Source organism: Hyperolius riggenbachi, chromosome 10 (assembly GCF_040937935.1).
Source record: "Hyperolius riggenbachi isolate aHypRig1 chromosome 10, aHypRig1.pri, whole genome shotgun sequence".
In the NCBI taxonomy this organism is placed as follows: Eukaryota; Metazoa; Chordata; class Amphibia; order Anura; family Hyperoliidae; genus Hyperolius; species Hyperolius riggenbachi.
Genome location: NC_090655.1, coordinates 210,607,121 through 210,625,918, shown reverse-complemented (window position 1 = coordinate 210,625,918; position 18,798 = coordinate 210,607,121). Strand labels below are relative to the sequence as shown.

Genomic DNA, 18,798 nt, shown 5'->3' with positions numbered 1-18,798 from the left:
AGAATACACAACAAGGTATTCCATGAGGGTAATGGTGAGGTCATTGAAAATTTTATTTTTTGTCACAAGTAAACGGAAAATGACACTTTGTTAAAAAAAAAATTAAAAAAAAATTCTGCTAACTTGTGACAAAAACTAAAATCTTTTATGAACTCACCGTGCACCTCACATAATACTTTAGGGTGTCCTCTTTCCAAAATGGGGTCATTTGTGGAGTCTGTCCTGGCATTTTAGGGTCTCTGCAATCATTACATGTATGGCCAGTATTAGGAGTTTCTGCTATACTCCTTATATTGGGTATACAAGTAATGCACTCTGGGCTGAAAGGAAAAATGAACGGCAAACATACCTTGCTCCACATCAATGGCAGATCTTCCTCCACATCAATGGCAGTGATAACCTCAGGAGAGAGACACCCCGTGCCACCCTGCACTCAGGGTGAGCCACCAACTTATGTGACTGGGCCTCAGAACTTTAGTATACAGCAATATGCCTGTAGGATACAGCAATATGCCTGCCAATAGAGATGACTCTGTGTGGCATTAAAGCATCATCATAGGCCCAAATCACATATAAACCGGGGGTGTCCACACTCAAGGGAAATTCAAACATGCCGTCTTATATCGCCAACCCAGGACAGATCAGCAATATCAAGCATGGAAACCGATCCTTCTTCCCACTTTTATGCTTACCCGTTTGGTCTTCAAGCTTACCTCTCCTCTCCCTGCGACAATGTGCGAAAGACCACTGAGTGTGTGCCTACTCCTGTGTCTGGAGTTCCCTAGGTTCTAATAGTGTACCTGCTCGTGGTACCTCTCAAAACACGGCCCTACGCATAGACCAGGCTGGTCAGGACAGCGGGGACAATAAAAACTGGTGTCATTCCTTCTTCCAGTCCTGCTGCAGACACGACGACGTTTTCTTCGGATGCGTTGACCTGGGGCACACGGAATCTGATAGGCGTAATGCCTACCATGCAGTCGGCTAGTTGCATCTGGGGGGGGGGGGGGCCTGGCACCTCCTGGATACAGGATGTCCAGAATGATCTGTTCCTGAAATTGGAGGAAAGATCCAGTTCTCCCAGCCTTACTGTAGAGAACAAAGCTGTTGTAAACTGCCAATTGAATCAGATAAAAAGACACTTTCTTATACCAGCGTCTTGTTTTCCGGGTCATTAAATAGGGCGCTAACCTCTGGTCATTGAAGTCCACCCCTCCCATGTTGACATTATATTCGTGGACGACAAGGGGCTTTTCAATGACCTTAGTTGCCCGTTGAATTTGGACTGTCGTGTCTGTGTGAATGGTGGACAGAAAGTAAACGTCCCTCTTGTCCCTCCATTTCACCGCGAGCAGGTCTTCAGTACGCAAGGCGGCCCTCTGCCCCCGTTGAAGTCTGGTGGTAACGAGCCGTTGGGGGAAGCCCTGGCGACTAGGCCGCGCAGTGCCACAGCATCGGATTCCTTCTAACTTTAAGTGCTGAAAGAGGGCCACACTTGTGTAATAATTGTCCACAAAAAGATGGTACCCCTTCCGGAACAAGGGTGACACCAAGTCCCACACAACCTTTCCACTGCTCCCCAGGTAGTCAGGGCATCCGACCGGCTCCAATTTTGAGTCTTTTCCCTCATAGACCCTAAAACGACATGTATAGCCTGTGGCCCTTTCACAGAGCTTATACAGTTTCACCCCATACCGGGCGCGCTTGCTTGGGATGTACTGTTTGATGCCAAGGCGCCCGGTAAAGCGTAAGAGGGACTCGTCTACGCAGATGTTCTGTTCAGGGATATAAGCATCTGCAAATGTTGAGGACAGGTGGTCTATGAGGGGCCAAATTTTGTGGAGCCGGTCATAAGCAGGGTGGCCCTTTTCATGACAGGTTTTGTCGTCGTTGAAGTGCAGGAAGCGCAGGATGGACTCAAATCGTGTCCTGGACATGGCAGCAGGGTACAAGGGAACATGATGTACTGGGTTCATAGACCAATACGACCGCAATACATTCTGTTTCATTAGTCCCAAGTGAAGGATAAGGGCCAAAAAGATTGTAATGTCGGAAACTTGGACTGGTTTCCACCCGAAAGGCTGGGCATACATGCTCTCCGGGTGCTCGGTGATGAATTGTGTGGCTTTACGGTTGGTCTCAACCACAATTAAGTCCAAGAGAACCTGGGTGATGAACAGCTGCAAAAATTCTAGGGCCGTTCCTAGATGAGCTGTCGCCACCTGGACTCCAGACTGGGCGGTGAAAGGGGGCACTACGGGTGCGGCGGAATCAGGGGATTGCCAATCTGGTTGTGCCAGCACCTCTGGGAGTCTATGGGTACTACGGGCCCGTCTTCTTCTTGGTGGCTGCGACGGGGGTACTACTGCACTTGCCACCGTACCAGTTTCCACTTCCATGCTGACGCTCACCACTTCGCCAGGGTCTACGGAAGCACTGGCACTAAGTCCAGGAGATGCTGCGCTGCTGGTGCCTGCCTCACCAAGAAAACTATCAACAGCGCTAGCACCACCCTGCTGCCCTTGAGGCGGATCCTGCGCCACCTGCGGTCTAACGACTTGGGGTCTGGTACGCCTGGCTCTAGCCGGGACCATAGCCTCGTCATCACTATCGGTCAGGGAACCACTGCTTTCTACAGGTTCAAATTCGGACCCGGAAGATTCGACGGATGATTCTTCCCAAAAAAACTCATCCGACTGGTCCATGTACCTGTATACCTCGTCATCGGAAAGTCCCCTTCTTGCCATTTTGGATTGCTAAATTTATGGGGTTTTCCTCCGAGACTACCCAGAAAAAAAGAGCACCTACCTAGCAAAAAGGGAGTATTTGAGAGGTATTGGGGTTGGTGGGAAGTGGGGTCTCAGAGGCAATCAAGCAATCACAGGACAATCAAATACAATTACAGCACAATCGACTCCAATCACAGCACAATCAAATCTGATGCACTCGGAAGGTGATGGGGGGAGGGTGGGATTGGGTGTGGCGGGAAGTGGGGTCTCAGGCAATCAAACAATCACGGTGCAATCGAAGCCGATCACGGGACAATCAAATACAATTACAGCACAATCGACTCCAATCACAGCACAATCAAATCTGATGCACTCGGAAGGTGATGGGGGGAGGGTGGGATTGGGTGTGGCGGGAAGTGGGGTCTCAGGCAAACAATCACAGGGCAAGCGAAGCCGATCACGGGACAATCAAATACAATTACAGCACAATCGAATCCAATCACAGCCCAATCAAATCTGATGCACTCGGAAGGTGATGGGGGGAGGGTGGGATTGAGTGTGGCGGGAAGTGGGGTCTCAGGCAATCAAACAATCAGGGGGCAATCAAAGCAGATCACGGGACAATCAAATACAATTACAGCACAATCGACTCCAATCACAGCACAATCAAATCTGATGCACTCGGAAGGTGATGGGGGGAGGGTGGGATTGGGTGTGGCGGGAAGTGGGGTCTCAGGCAATCAAACAATCACGGGGCAATCGAAGCAGATCACGGGACAATCAAATACAATTACAGCTCAATCGACTCCAATCACAGCACAAGCAAATCTGATGCACTCGGAAGGTGGTGGTTGGAGGTGGTGGGGGGGGGGGGGGGGGAGGGGGGGTTGGGTGTGGTAGGGGGGGGTTGGGTGGGGGGGGAAGTGGGGTCTCAGGCAATCAAACAATCACGGGACAATCGAAGCAGATCACGGGACAATCAAATACAATCGCAGCACAATCAAATACAAGCGCAGCACAATCGAATACAAGCGCAGCACAGTCAAATACAATGCACTTGGACGGTGATTAGGGGGGGTGCCTGAGGGCAATTTGAGGGGGTGGGGGGTTGATCAGGAGCCTGCACGGGGCAGACTGAGTCCTGATCTGATGAGAGGCAGACACAGGGGGTTACTGATCAAAGATCAGTTAGTGATTGCTGGGGAGGACAGATGTAAACAAAGAGCAGGGGATGTAATCAGGAGGGGGGTATGAGGGCAATCGAGGGCCTGGGCAGGTGATCGGTTACCCCCGGGGGCAGTTAGGGTCTGCTCTGATGGGTGGGGGTGCTAAGGGGTGATGGACAGGTGATAGACAGGTGATCAGAGGGGGATCAGAGGGGGATCAGGGGATAAGGTAGCTGTATACAGATGTATACAGTATACAGGGGGGTAGTCTGGGATGGGGTCTGGGGGTGATCTAAAGGTAGGGGGGGGGGATCAGGGGTGACTAGGAGGCAGTTAGGGACCTAAACTAAGGGGCAGCGTCGCTAGTTAGTGGCAGGTGGGGGGGGGGTGGGGGTTTTGTAGGGGTGCAAGGGTGCTAGGCAGGGGTCTGCTGGGGTGATCAGGGGGGGTATGAGGCCTGGGGTGGGTGATCAGGGAGGCTGAGGTCAAAAAAAGCTGTTTGCTGGATACACTTACGAGTGGTTCCTCCTCGCTGGTGGTCTCTGCAGCAATGAGACCACGAGGCGAGGAGGAAGCACGTATAAGGCACTTTGTTTACCTAACAAAGTGCCTTATACTGTCTGATTGGTGGATCCCGGAGATTCCTCCGCTCGCCGGCTCTGCTAAGTGGCCGGCGAGCAGAGGCAAAATGCCAGGCTTCCGACTCCCGGCGGAGGATCGCGTCACTGATGACGCGATCGCTCCGCCCATGCCCCTACAAGGACCGCCGCCATTTGTCTATACGGCGGTCCTTGCGGGGTGCGCTTCCCGGCCGCCATTTGTATATACGGCGGTCGGGAAGTGGTTAACCTCACCTTAACTTTAGCGATGGCCCCTCAGCCGCTTTGGTCAAGCAACAGGGATCCAATGTAGTGCACGTCATATAGGTGGGTATGAGCTCCCAATAAACAAGGATTTGCCAAGCTTTTGGGAAATGTGCATCAAGAATAGACTTTGCATCTGCCTTAGCCATGGAGCGGTACCCTGAAGGAGGAGACTTGACTAAACGTAACCTCCCTAGTGTTCTGGAAGTGCTGAGCTCGTCGAGAGATGCTAGAGGGCACCCCTCAGGCCCTGGTGGGCTGATTTTGATAATTTTTTTTTTCAACGACAAAGTGCTAGCTGCATGTTTGCTCCGATCGCCGCTGCTCATCGCCGATCCGCCGCGAAAGACGGCCCCCCGCAGACACCGTGCGCAGCCTGGCCATTCGCCGCCAGGCTGCGCCTTGGGGTGGATCGGGAGTCCCTGTGACGTCACGACGTCGATGACGTCCTGGGGGAAGCCCTAAAGGAAATCCCATTCAGAAAGGGTTTTCCTTATGGGCGAGATCGCCGGTGGTGATCAGAAGGGTGGGAGGGAGGGAGCAGGAAGGGGAGAAGCATGTAGCTAGCGCTAGGCTAGCTACATGATAATAAAAAAAAAATAAAAAAAAAAAAAATTGGGCGAAAAAAAACCTGCGGCCGCAGGAATCAGAACGCCCAGCAGGTTAAGGTTAATCTCACTTTAAATGTCTGATTTTAAGGATTCACTCTTGCCAATATGAAATACTTTCTGTTTGACTGAAAAGAAGATGCCAGTGAGTCTTATTGTAATACAATGGGATTTCCTTCTGATGAAAAAGTACAACTAGTAGTTCAAACATTGGATTTGGACAGTATTCCCAGGGCTGTGGATTCGGAGTCGGAGTTGAGGAGTCAGAGCAATTTTGGGTACCTGGAGTCTGAGACAGTGGTTTCAGAAACTGAGGAGGCCAATTTTTGTACTGACTCCACAGCTCTGAGTATTCCAATGACCAAGATGAGGTCCTTAACTGTACATTTAAGAAATTGAGGTCACAATCTGCAACCATGCTGCTTGATGCTATGTGATTAAGAACATTTTCTAGTTAAAGTTTTCTATTTACAAATGAAAGTGTTTATACATTGTGTGCCCGGACTACAAGAGAAACCTACAACTCTATATTGGATGGATCCATTAGTGACACATGATGAAGACACGAGATATCATATTGTATCAAGAGATCTGCTTAGCCTCTACATGGGTATTATAGAATATTTAAACAAATTGGAGTGAGTCATGATTATGGGTGTAACAAAATGATGGATTCAATATTTAGGAAACCACAAACATACTTGGCTTTTCTTGTGAAACAATGGCCTCAATTCACTAAGCAGTTTAGACTAGTCTACTGATGGTTTTTAGTCTACTGATGGTTTGGTGTACATCAGTTGCATCGAAAGGGAATTCACTAATAATTACCAAATGTTTTAGACCTGGTCTAAAACATTCAGTAATTAGGTTAGTAAAGCAGTGGAAATGATCGATCTCGTTGTTCAGAGTTGAGGTTTTACAACGTGCAGAACTGTGGTTAGTGATAGGACCAGGATCTTTCAGTGACTATCTAATCAGTGAGTATCTAATTTTCCACTGAGGTGCTTTAAGAGTGTAGATTAATGTAAATTCATTGAATACTTTACAGACGCCATGAAGAAGTACCTGGAATGCTCAAAACCAGCTCCAGACCCCACTAATGGACCCAGTGAGGAAGGGCCATCTGGAGTAATGATCACATGTACATCACTTTCTACCCTCTATTCTTTATTAGCGTAAAATAGAGATTATAAGGATTTCATGCTACATAAGTGTTTGTCTTTTCACACAGGTGAAACTGCATCATGCGCAAGACCTGAAACACAGGAGGCCACACATTGTACTGCTGAGACAAGTGCTGAGAAACATCTGAAAAAATCTGAAGTGCAGGTAGTTGCAGAGGTCCCTTTAGCACAGGAAAGTACAGCAGGAATCACAGCAAGTCATGAGGCTGCAGATACAATATCTAAAAAAACATATGTCTTCCGAAGTACTTGTTGAATTACAAAAAGCTACAGAGGCGTATGGCAAGATGGGTGTGTGACCCCTATCAAAGCAGCACCTCTACACCCTGCTGATTGGCCAGTCATTACAAATAGTGTAAGGGATGAGTTGGTGAGAAGTGGACCATATCATGTTAAATATGTATTGATTTTTCCAAGAAAAGATGGGAGATGCTACCAACACCACTTCTTCCACAGAATTCTAGTAAATGGTGAAAAAATGAGAAGTTGGCTCATTTATTCTAAAAAAAAGTAACAGAGGATTTTGCTTTTGTTGTAAGCTGTTCTCCAACAAAGAATTCAGTCTGATTAAGAACGGATTTCAAGATTGGAAGAACTGTGCAGAGCATTTAAAGCAACATGAGAACAGTGCAGAGCATCATAAGTATATGACAATGTGGAAATAATTAGAGATCGGCTTCAAAAAGGAAAGACGATAAAGTAGAAATGGAACTTTATGATGCTGAAAATAAACAATGGCGAGCAGTCTTAACAAGTTTAGTTGCTATTATTCAGTCACTAGCAGAATGAAATATTGCTCTGAGAGGCAAAACAAAGACCCTTTTCCAACCAAACAATGGAAACTTTCTAAAGGAAGTGGAACTTATGGCTCAATTTGACCCGGTACTCAAATAGCATATTAGTGCAAAGGGAAGCCAGTCGCACTACATATTTGGGACTTATTATTCAGAATGAGCTGATTGACTGTATTGGAAGCAAAATTACAGATGCCATTGTGTAAGAAATAAAAGATCCTAAATATTATGCAATCGTTTTGGATTGTACACATGATGTGAGCCACAAGGAGTAGATGTCAGTGATTATTAGAATTGTGGTCCTTGAAAGTCTTCAAATCAAAGAGCATTTTATGAGTTTCCTTGAAGCAGAAGAAACTACTGGCCAAGGCCTGGCATCTCTCATTTTCAAGAGACTTAAAGATAAATATCTCTTTTGAAGACTGTAGAGGACAGTCATATGATTATGGTGCAAATATGAGAAAGAAAAGGAAACTCTTGGAAATCAACCCAAGGACATTTTTTGTGCCCTGTGGAGCACACACATTAAACCTAGTGGTTGCTGATGCAGCTAAAAACTCTTCCGAGGCCAATACCTATTTTGGTTACCTACAAAATCTTCTCAAACTTTTCTCAGCTTCTACTCAGAGATGGAGTATTTTAAAAAGCAAGGTCACCATCAGACTGAAATCATGGTCTGAAACAAGATTGGAGAGTCAGGTGGAAAGTGTAGAAGCTGTAAGATACCAGGCTTGAAATATTAGGGAGGCTCTTCTTCAAGTGAGGGAAACTTCTTCTGACCCTGGAGTGCAGGCAGAGGCGCAATCTTTAGTTGAAGAAGTGGAGTCATACCGTTTTTTGATCTGTACTGTTGTATGGTATGACGTTCTTCAGAAAATCAAAATTGTAAGCAAATTGATGCAGTGAAAATCCATGAAGTTGGATGTTGCTGTAGACCTTCTGAAAAAACAGAAGCCTCCTTACTTGATTAGAGGTAATGGATTTGTTTCTGCACAGATCTCAGCAAAGGTTATTTGTGAGGAGATGAACCTGTGCTAAAGCAAAAGAGGCTGAGAAAAACCAAGCTCCATTACTCCTATGAGGCTCCTGACGAGTCCCAGATATTCTTGCCTGAAGCTACAAAATGGCTAGAGGTGCCCGGATACTCTGTACAGCGCTGCGTAAGATGGCGCTATATAAATACTAAATAATAATAATAATCTGCCCAATGCTTGCCCATACCCATGTCTGTACTTCTTTCCCCACTGTTTGCCCATACTGATGTCTGTACTAATCTTCCCCACTACTTGCCCATACCCATGTCTGTTCTAATCTCCCCCATTGCTTGCTCATACCCATGTCAGTACTAATTTCCCCAATGCTTTCCCATACCCATGTCTGTACTAATCTCCCCCATTGCTTGCCCATACCCATGTCAGTACTAATTTCCCCAATGCTTTCCCATACCCATGTCTGTACTAATCTTCGCACTGCTTGTCCATACCCATGTCTGTTCTCATCTCCCCCATTGCTTGCCCATACCCATGTCTGTTCTCATCTCCCCTATTGCTTGCCCATACCCATGTCTGTTCTAATCTCCCCCACTGCTTGCCCATACCCATGTCTGTTCTCATCTCCCCCATTGCTTGCCCATACCCATGTCTGTTCTAATCTCCCCCACTGCTTGCCCATACCCATGTCTGTTCTAATCTCCCCCATTGCTTGCCCATACCCATGTCTGAACTAATCTCCCCACTGCTTACCCATACCCATGCCTGAACTAATCTCCCCCACTGCTTGTCCATACCCATGTCTGTACTAATCTCCCACTGCTTCCCCATACCCATGTCTGTACTAATCTCCCCACTTTTTGCCCATACCCATGTCTGTACTAATCTCCCCCACTGCAATCTACACTACAAACTGTGCAATACCCAACCGGCATAAATTTACTAGTAAAAAAAAAGAATCTAAGGATGTATAATTGCAAGAAATATTTTAATCCCAAAAAGTGCCAGTATATACAGAATCGAAGCGTGCAAAGCAATATCCTATACAAAAAAAAAAAAATTAAGCAGAACTCCTGACTTTAACAACATGGAATATTGTATAACAATACTGGTGACAAATCCCAATAATCCAACCCTGTTGTACAAACTAATATGATGATGCTATGCACTGTGAGTATTTTAACCAAATCATTTTATGTACAGTATATATTCCAACTCCAAGCTGTATTTGAAATCAAGTGTTTTAGGTAAGGCATGATTATTAGGCAGCTTCTGTCCCTAACCAAAATGGGCCAACAAAAAGATGTAAAGGACTCTGAAAATCAAGAATTGTAAAAAGTCAGAGGTATGCAGCTAATTACATAGTAAGATTGTCTGAAAAATACATCTGTCCAACAATTTGCCATAACGTCTTGTGGGAAAATAATCCACATTTTAACCACTCTTACTGTAAAGAACCCTTTTCTAAATAGATGGCAAACCTTTTTCCTCCATACACAGATCAGGTCCCCTTGTCCTTTGTAAAAGCCCAGAGACAAAGCCTCATCTTTCAAGCCTTTATATTGCCCTTTGATTTATTTATACATGTTAACCTCCCCGGCGTTCTATTGAGATCGCCAGGGCGGCTGTGGGAGGGTTTTTTTTTTATAAAAAAAAAATCTATTTCATGCAGCCAACTGAAAGTTGGCTGCATGAAAGCCCACTAGAGGGCGCTCCTGTTGCATATTTCTGATCGACTCCGGCGATCAGAAGTAACAAGAAGGGCCGCGATGAGCGGCCCTCCTTGTTTTGCTTTTCTCGTCGCCATGGCGACGAGCGGAGTGACGTCATGGACGTCAGCCGACGTCCTGACATCAGCCGCCTCCGATCCAGCCTTTAGCGCTGGCTGGAACTGATTGGTCCGGCTGCGCAGGGCTCGGGCGGCTGGGGGGACCCTCTTTCGCCGCTGCTTGTGGCGGATCGCCGCAGAGCGGCGGCGATCAGGCAGCACACGCGGCTGGCAAAGTGCCGGCTGTGAGTGCTGCTTTTTATTTCATAAAAATCGGCCCAGCAGGGCCTGAGCGGCAGCCTCCGGCAGTGATGGACGAGCTGAGCTCGTCCATACCGCTCAGGAGGGTAATCAGGTCAACTCTCAGTTCAAGCTAAATAAGCCCAGCTTGTCCAACCTTTCTTGGTAAGTGAGACCTTCCATCCCTCTAATTCATTTAGCTGCCAGCATTTGTACCCATTCTAGAAAGTCAATGTCCTTTCTATAGTGCGGTACCCAAAACTGTGTCCCATACTCCAGATGTGGCCTCACAAGTGATTTATACAGAGGGAAAAGTATACTAGCATCTCAAGATTTTATTTCCCATTTTATGGATCCTAAAGTGTTATCTGCTTTAGCTGCTGCACTTGGCATTGAATACGGTTGTTTAACTTGTAGCAATATTTCCAAATCTAATGTTTCCAGCTGTATGCCATTCATCTTAAACGGTGCTCTACCACTGGCATGTCCAAGGTACATGACCTTTCATTTATCTACATAAAATATCTGCACTCTTGAAATTACTAAAATATTGGGGCGTGATCACAGAACCATCAGTTTGTTGAAAATAGTCAACAGGGTCGCAAGATATGCAAATTAAGCATTGAAGATGAAATATTGAAGAAGAAATATGAAGCTGCCAAGAACCCTTTATTCTCTAGTGCTGTCATATTCCACAGCTGAAAGCTGCCTGGAGTGCCGAGAAGTACAAAGTGTTTGGTGCTCAGAGACACGGCCAAGCTAAAGCTGAAAGCTGACCACCCATAACCAAGACACAAAAGTTGAAACGTCTGGGCCAAGAAAGAAAAAAAGATTATGGACTGATGAGATAAGAGTGCCTCTAGACGGACCAAATAGATAGGCTCAATTCAGATCCCATACAAAAAAGTCTGCCTCTTTAAAGAAGACCATTATTTTTCTGCAGGAAAATGTTCCATCTCATGTGTTAAAGTACTACACTGTGTGGCTATCCAGAAAAAGCCTACAAATTGAAAGGATAATAACATGGTCCACTTCTACATCTGACCTAAATCCTAATGAGAACCTGTAGGCCCTAATTAAATGGTATATTTACGAGGAAGCAAAACAGAATACATCTCTGAAAAGTGTCTGGGGGGCTGTGGTAGCTGCTGTGCAAAAAATTGATAGTCAACAGATCAAGAAACTGACAGCTATAAGAATGTAAAGAGCACGCCTTCTGGCATTATAATTTACTGTGTAGTGCTATACCTTACATGTGCTAGGATTGACTGGCCGTCACATTATTATAGCACCATCATAAAGTTTCTGAAACAGGGATGGACTACTGCCTTTTACTACGAGGACTGTTATACGATAATCCCTTTTGCTTGAAGTTGGATTTGTGTTTATAAATACTGTAGATAGATGTATCCCTCCCACCCTTTTTCTCTTTGTAACTTACTCTTTATTTATGCCACTATAAAAAACTAGTACAGTTTGACCTGAACTAAGAGGCCTTTTCTATCTATCTCAGCAATATGTCCAGCCCTGAACAATTCTGGTTATGCTTTACATCACGCTGGGAAGAGCCCCCATTGTACGTTAAAAAGGATACCTGACCCGAGGTAAAGCTAACTAAAGTAAGCACAGATGTACGGTCATGTTGGATCCACTTACCTCTGTGCATTGTCTGTTCCTCTCCTTGAGGAGGGAATGAGAGGGTGATAAGGAAGTACACCGCAGCAAGCCTGCCCCTTCTTGTCTGAAAATTTGACTTTAGCCGAGAGTCTTTATCAAGGTGTAATTACAGAGATTGGGGGGACGGGGGGACGACAAAGAAAGGAACAGACACAGCCCAGAGGTGTTTGGATCCAGCATAAACATGCCTCTGTGCATACCTTAGGTAGTTTTGTCTCCAGTCAGCTATACTTTAAGGATGACCCTGACTAGCTTGGAGTTACCAAAACATATTTTAAGTTAAGTAATGCTGCATACAGTTGATAGACAAGAGTCAAGCAAGGTGAGTGGTCACAGATGGCAATCAACAGGCTTAGGAAGGCATAAGACAGTTGCTGAAGGATAGGACAGGCAGAAGACAAGTATATCTGGCAACCAGGTACAAAGTCTAGGAAGGCAGGAGGAAACATTGTCATGAATCAGGCAGAAAGGCTGGGTAGGCTGGAGGAAGCATTGTCATGAATCAGGCAGAAACGCGGGGTAGGCAGGAGGAAGGGTTGTCATGAATCAGGCAGAAACGCGGGGTATGCAGGAGGAAGCATTGTCATGAATCAGGCTGGAAGGCGAGGTAGGCAAGAGGAAGGGTTGTTATGAATAAGGCGGGGTAGGCAGGAGGAAGCATTGTCATGAATCAGGCAGAAAGGCGGGGTAGGCAGGAGGAAGCATTGTCATGAATCAGGCAGAAAGGCGGGGTAGGCAGGAGGAAGCCATGTTATGAATCAGGAAGAAAGGCTAGGTGGGCAGAAGGAAGGGTTTTCATGAATCAGGCAGAAAAGCTGGGCAGGTGGGACACAGATAATAAGACTGATAGTCAGGGAAGGCGTGAGAATAATATAGAGGACAACTAGCTAAAACAAGGAAGACCGACAACAAGAGCCGGACGGCTAGTCTGTGTGAATGTGAGTGAAAACCAAGGAGGTTAGTAAAGGCCATATACAGCTGTAAATAACATCTAGGCAGAAGATCAGGCAGGCAGCAGAACAATGCCTATGACCATATACAAATTAGAAGATAAGTCATGATTGAAAAAGCAGATATTGTCAGAGGATAAAAATATTTTCAGAGCAGACATCCAGAATGCTGATATGACAAACAGTGGGAATAGTCTCAGTTTAAGAACTGAACCAAAAAAAATCCACTGATAAGAGGAGCACAAAGTGATGTTCAACTCCCGAATGTAGCCAGCATGGTATAGGTGCATGTTTTCCTGGAACATGCCAAAGCCAAGCAAAAAAAGCCATAATAGATGCTGGCAGGAAACACGAAGCCTGCGGTTGCCCATGGGTAAAATGGAGTCATACATTATAATACGTTTATTCAGAATTACCCAATTGCGGAACCTCTTCACCTTTGTGGGTGCCAAGATGTGACTTAAGGGAGGATTTCTGTGCAAACCGTTTCCCACATTCAGTACATGAAAACCGGCGTTCGCCTGTGTGGCTTTTCTCGTGTCTAACTGCTGCAGATTTATACGTAAAACACTTTCCACATACAGGGCACGTGTACGGCTGATCTCCAGTGTGGAGTCTGTGATGCTGGACCAGGTTTGCTTTATTGGTAAAACCTTTCCCACACTCTGAACAGGAAAAGGGGAGATCCCCAATGTGAGCTCTGTGGTGCAGGATAAAAGCAGATCTGTCATTAAAACTTCTTCCGCATTCAGAACAAGAAAATGGGCGATCTTCAGAATGGATTTTCTGGTGCTGTATCAGTTTAGAGCTATCAGAGAACCTTTTCCCACAGTGAGAACAAGAGTACGGCTTCTCCCCAGTGTGAATTTTTTCATGGCTGCAAAGAGACGACTTGTGGGAGAAACATTTCCCACACTCACGACACGAAAACGGCTTCTCTCCCGTGTGAACTCTTTCATGTGAAATAAGGTGTCCTCGCTGGGTAAAGCTTTTCCCACATTCCATGCATGAAAATGGCTTCTCTCCTGTATGTGTTCGCTGATGAGTGAAAAGAAATGTTCTATTCGTGAAACATTTCCCACACTCTGAACATGTATGTGGCTTCAGTCCTGTGTGGGACCTTTCATGTGTAATGAGATGTCCTCTTTTGGTGAAGCACTTCCCACACTCTGAACAAGAATATGGCTTCACTCCAGTGTGAGTTTTCCGGTGTTTAAAAAGATAAGATCTCTTTGAGAAAGACTTTCCACATTCAAAACATGAATATGGCTTCTCTTCCGAGTGAGTCCTTTGATGCGCGATGCAATTTCCTATGCTTTTAAAACGTTTCCCACACTCGGGACATGAATATCTGTTCTTCACTATGTGGGAGCGCTGATGTGAGATCAGTTGTGCCATGTCAGGAAACCATTCAGAACACAGTGAACACTGGAACATTTCACCATCGGCATGGGCTTTGTGGTGGGCAACATGCGGGGGATCAGGAAAAGGCCCCTCATCCGATATCAATGAATGGCTTATGGAGTTTTCTTCTGAGGAATCCGATGTCGTGTCATCTTCTATTTCATCATCTGGAGAGAAGACATGTTCCTCAGGGATACTGCTGTTATACCGTCCATCTAAAGATGAAAACAGAAAAAGAAAATTTAAAGGGTACCTGTAACCTTTTATAAAAAAAAAAAAAAAAAAAAAAAAATTTACATATCTCAGTCTCCTTACGTCCCTTTTGCGCTATGCTAGGACCCTCTGAAAAATCTTGGATATTAAAGTCGAGGATTCATCACGGCCACTCCTTCGTGTGTGGAGATGCAATTTATGGCCCACGCCTGCGCAGTGGCATGGTGCCACTCATGCACGTTTTTCCTATGTGTGCTAGCAGCTCTATACTACTGCGCAGGTGTGAACCCACTGGCACCTGCGCAGTGTTGCTACGCTCGTAAATGGAGGAAAGCGCGGTTGTGCTTGCAGGCCAGCACTAGAGGGGTCATGAAGGATCTGGGAAGCCTCTAGTTTATTCAGAGATTTCCCTCTACTGACGCTAGAATATAACTTACTATAAATTAATATAACACCTAATAAGTTTATAATAGATACAGTATATGACACTGCACACCCAAGTTAATAAATGCCACAAATGAACTGCTTCTATATTGTTTAATTAGACTATAGGCCCATTATTACAATAAGGGGTGGTAGAAAAACAGCCGCCAGCCTCTTGGAAGGCCTTTCCGCCACCCCTGCATCCTCTGCCCAGACGTACATAAAAAAAAGGCGCCTGGAAAAAAGGGTGCAGGTACTTGCCGCTAGTAGAATATCCCTAAAATTGGCGATATTCCATTACTGGATTTTGATAGCAAAATATTGGCAATCTTTACTGATATTTTACTGTGACTAAACCTAAACTTACTCTCACACAGAACCCTCCCTCTACTGATGCATTCCACGTGGCACTTAACCCTAACCCCTCCTGGTGGTGCCTAACTCCCGTGATGCCTAACCCCAACTCCCCCCCCCACCGGTGGTGGCAAAACCTTAGCCTTCCCCCTGCCGCTGAGCACCAATTTGCGGCAATGACAGTAAAGTTGGGTGCAGAGAGGCACCCAACAAAACTGCGGGCGCAGAGTCTTGCTGCTATATAAATTGCGCCCGCTATTTTACTGGGCGCGTTCCTTGCCCAACTTTACTGTCACCCCCACCCCCCCCTTCCACGGTGGCGCCAAAACCAAGCCACCCCGGTGGTGCCTAGACCTAATCTCCCCCCGGCCGCAATTTGCAGCAATGGGAGTAAATTTGGGCGCAAGAAGGTGCCCGATAGAATAGCGAGCCACAAGTTTTGCCGCTATGAAAAGCTGCAATTTGCATAGCGGCAAGAGTTGCCGCCTGCTATTCTATTGGCTGACTCCCTGCATCCAAAATTTACTTCCATTGCTGCAAATCGTGGCTTGTATAATGGAAGTCATGACGGCACCCTTTTTTTTTCAAGGGGCCTGCGATGCCCTTTTTTTCTGTTCCGGCTGTCAGACCCAGGCCTCAGTCAGGTTACCTATGTACCAACCAACCCTGGTGGTGGATCCACTGGCCGTGCATGTGCAAAACGGCAGACACTGGCACGTATGCAGATGGAGGACGCAGCTACCCTACCATTTTTTTATATAGGATAACTATTTACACACATTATTGTAAATAAATACTTAAGGCCAACCAAACATGTCACAGCAGTTTGTATAGACCCAGATTAGTGCATACAAGCATCTTACAATATACAGTAGTCAATGAACATTACCTAGCTGCAACACTTAAGGCCGAATGCTATAAAGATCAGCAGATAACAAAAGGAAAAAAACCTTTCTTATAAAGAGGAGGATAGTGTGTGCACAATAGTAACATAATAATAAAGATAATAATGCAAATGAAAAATGCATACTAAGTCCATCTAATGAATCGATGTAAAAGGGAAACACCCTGTGGTAGAAGAAAGGGGGAAAAAAATAAAAGAATGGCGAAAAATACACAAATGTATATAATATGATAGAATGGTGCCAAAATTAAAAATAAAACCAAAAAAACAAACAAACAAAAAAAAATCATGAAGTTAAATGGCGCTCTTTATTTTTACCCAACCCATGCATATTTTTTCCTGATAACTTTTTTTATTGACAGACTGACAGAGGATGAGAGATTGCCCTGGTGACTGAACGAAGAGGATGTGTAACTTATCACTCACCTGTGCTGATCTCTAGAGGTAGCTCCTCCTCTTTAAGCCTTGCAGGCATTTCATCCTCCTCTTCCTCGCCTTTTACATCACTGCAAGTTCCTGTGGTGTCTCCGGGGTCTGTGAATGAAGATGAGAGTGATGCACCCTGTGCCGAGATGTATGAGAAACAAGTGTATATGCATCTGTAGTTTCATCTATTTAGTGTCTATTCCTCACCTGTGCTGATGTCTACAGGAATTTCCTCCTCTTTAATCCTCACATAGCCCTCTTCCCTGAGCTCGACTTTAACAATTCGCTCCGTCAGTCTGAGGTTTCCAGGGTCTATGACCACAAAAGATTGAAACATTTTAAACACATAAAGATGTATGCTATAAAAAACAATTTGTTAAACTGTTGCTAAAGACTAATAACCACAAAGCTAGTGCCGACTAGTTTACTATTGCCCTGCAACTTTCAGGCAGGGAACACACTTGTCTGTTTTCGTGCGCGTTTTCTGCACAGAAAAACTGAGAACTCATGTTAATCAATGGGCTAGTACACACTTAATATGTTGTTCGCGCGCAGAAAAAAAACTGACATTCTGCATCCTGATTCTGCACATTTTGTCAGTTTTCTCTATCAACTACATCAACTGCTGTGAAAAAACCCGCGCGTTTTCCTGCATAGAAACACACTTGGTGTGCAGAAAAAGTATGCAGGAAAATGCGTGCAGAAAACTGAAAGACAAGGGTGTTCCCTGCCTCATCTCTTCCCACTGCCATTTTCCTAAGTATAGTTGAGTGTGCAATCTCCTCTCCTTGCTATGCCTCCATTTCCCTATCTGTAGCAGGATCGCCGCAGCTCCACAATCTAGTTCTGAAGGTCCTACCTCCTAAAAAGTGCCATTAACCACTTGCCGACTGCGCACTCATACCGCGCGTCGGCAAAGTGGCAGCTGCAGGACCAGCGACGCAGTTCTGCGTCGCCAGCTGCAGGCTAATTAATCGAGCGGCTGCTTCCTGTCAATTCACGGCGGGGGGCTCCGTGAATAGCCTGCGGGCCGCCGATCGCGGCTTGCAGGCTAAATGTAAACACAAGCGGAAATAATCCGCTTTGTTTACATTGTACGGCGCTGCTGCGCAGCAGCGCCGTAAGGCAGATCGGCGATCCCCGGCCAATCAGCGGCCGGGGATCGCCGCCATGTGACAGGGGACGTCCTGTCACAGGCTGCACAGGACGGATAGCGTCCTGTGCAGCCCCGATCGCCAGGGGGCCAGGTAGGAGAGGGGGAAGCGGAATTTCGCCGCAAAGGGGGGCTTTGAGGTGCTCCCCCCCCCCCCGCCAGTCACATGCAGGCAGGAGAGATCGGACCCCCCCAGCACATCATCCCCCTAGTGGGGAAAAAAGGGGGGTGATCTGATCTCTCTGCCTTGTGTTTGATCTGTGCTGGGGGCTGTAGAGCCCACCCAGCACAGATCACAGAATTCAACGCTGGTCCTTAAGGGGGGGGGGTAAAGGGTGGGTCCTCAAGTGGTTAAAGCAGAACGGTACATTCTGGCATATCATACTGTATTGTGATTAAAGAATAACTATCAAGATTACTGAGATTCTAAATGTCAAATATTTTCTAGTAATTAACAGCAAATAGCAATACAAAGGTTTTTCTTAATCATTACATAACTTACATGAAGAAAATATATAATTTACAGAGAACAGTTTTCACTGTAAGCATGGCTTTAGAGGACTGCGCCATGCAAAGACAGGGGCTTTTCAGCGCTTTGCCGATTGCCAGCGATCGTCAAAAGCGATGTGCAGATGTATCCCTATTGTATCATTCTCACTACAACATTTGCGATTTGCATAATGCAAACATGCAGCATTTTGGGGACAACTGCAATGTGATTCTCATTCTATTGACTGGAATCACAATAGCAAATAGTAGCAAAATTGCAACATTTCAAACAGCAAAATCGCAACATTTCAAACAGCAAAATCGCAACATTTCAAACAGCAAGATCGCAATCACCTTTGCAATTTGTGCTGCGAGTGTGAACAAGCTCTTAGGGCTCAGACACAATATAAGCTTTTATTTATATGAGCGTTTAAAAAAAAAAAAAAAAAAAAAAAAAAAAAAAA

The 18,798-nt window shown here is 45.6% G+C and overlaps 1 protein-coding gene across 1 annotated transcript in view; it reads right to left on the bottom strand.

Annotated features, from left to right (window-relative positions):
* LOC137536782 (zinc finger protein 850-like) overlaps positions 1-18,798 on the bottom strand; it is a 182,663-nt gene that overhangs the window by 155,042 nt on the left and 8,823 nt on the right. Inside the window, exons 5-7 of the mRNA XM_068258985.1 lie at positions 16,900-17,004; positions 16,693-16,800; positions 13,374-14,587 (exon numbers count right to left, since the gene is read on the bottom strand). Of these exons, the coding sequence (XP_068115086.1) occupies positions 13,374-14,587; positions 16,693-16,800; positions 16,900-17,004 (1,427 nt within the window). The remainder of the gene's footprint in view (positions 1-13,373; positions 14,588-16,692; positions 16,801-16,899; positions 17,005-18,798) is intronic.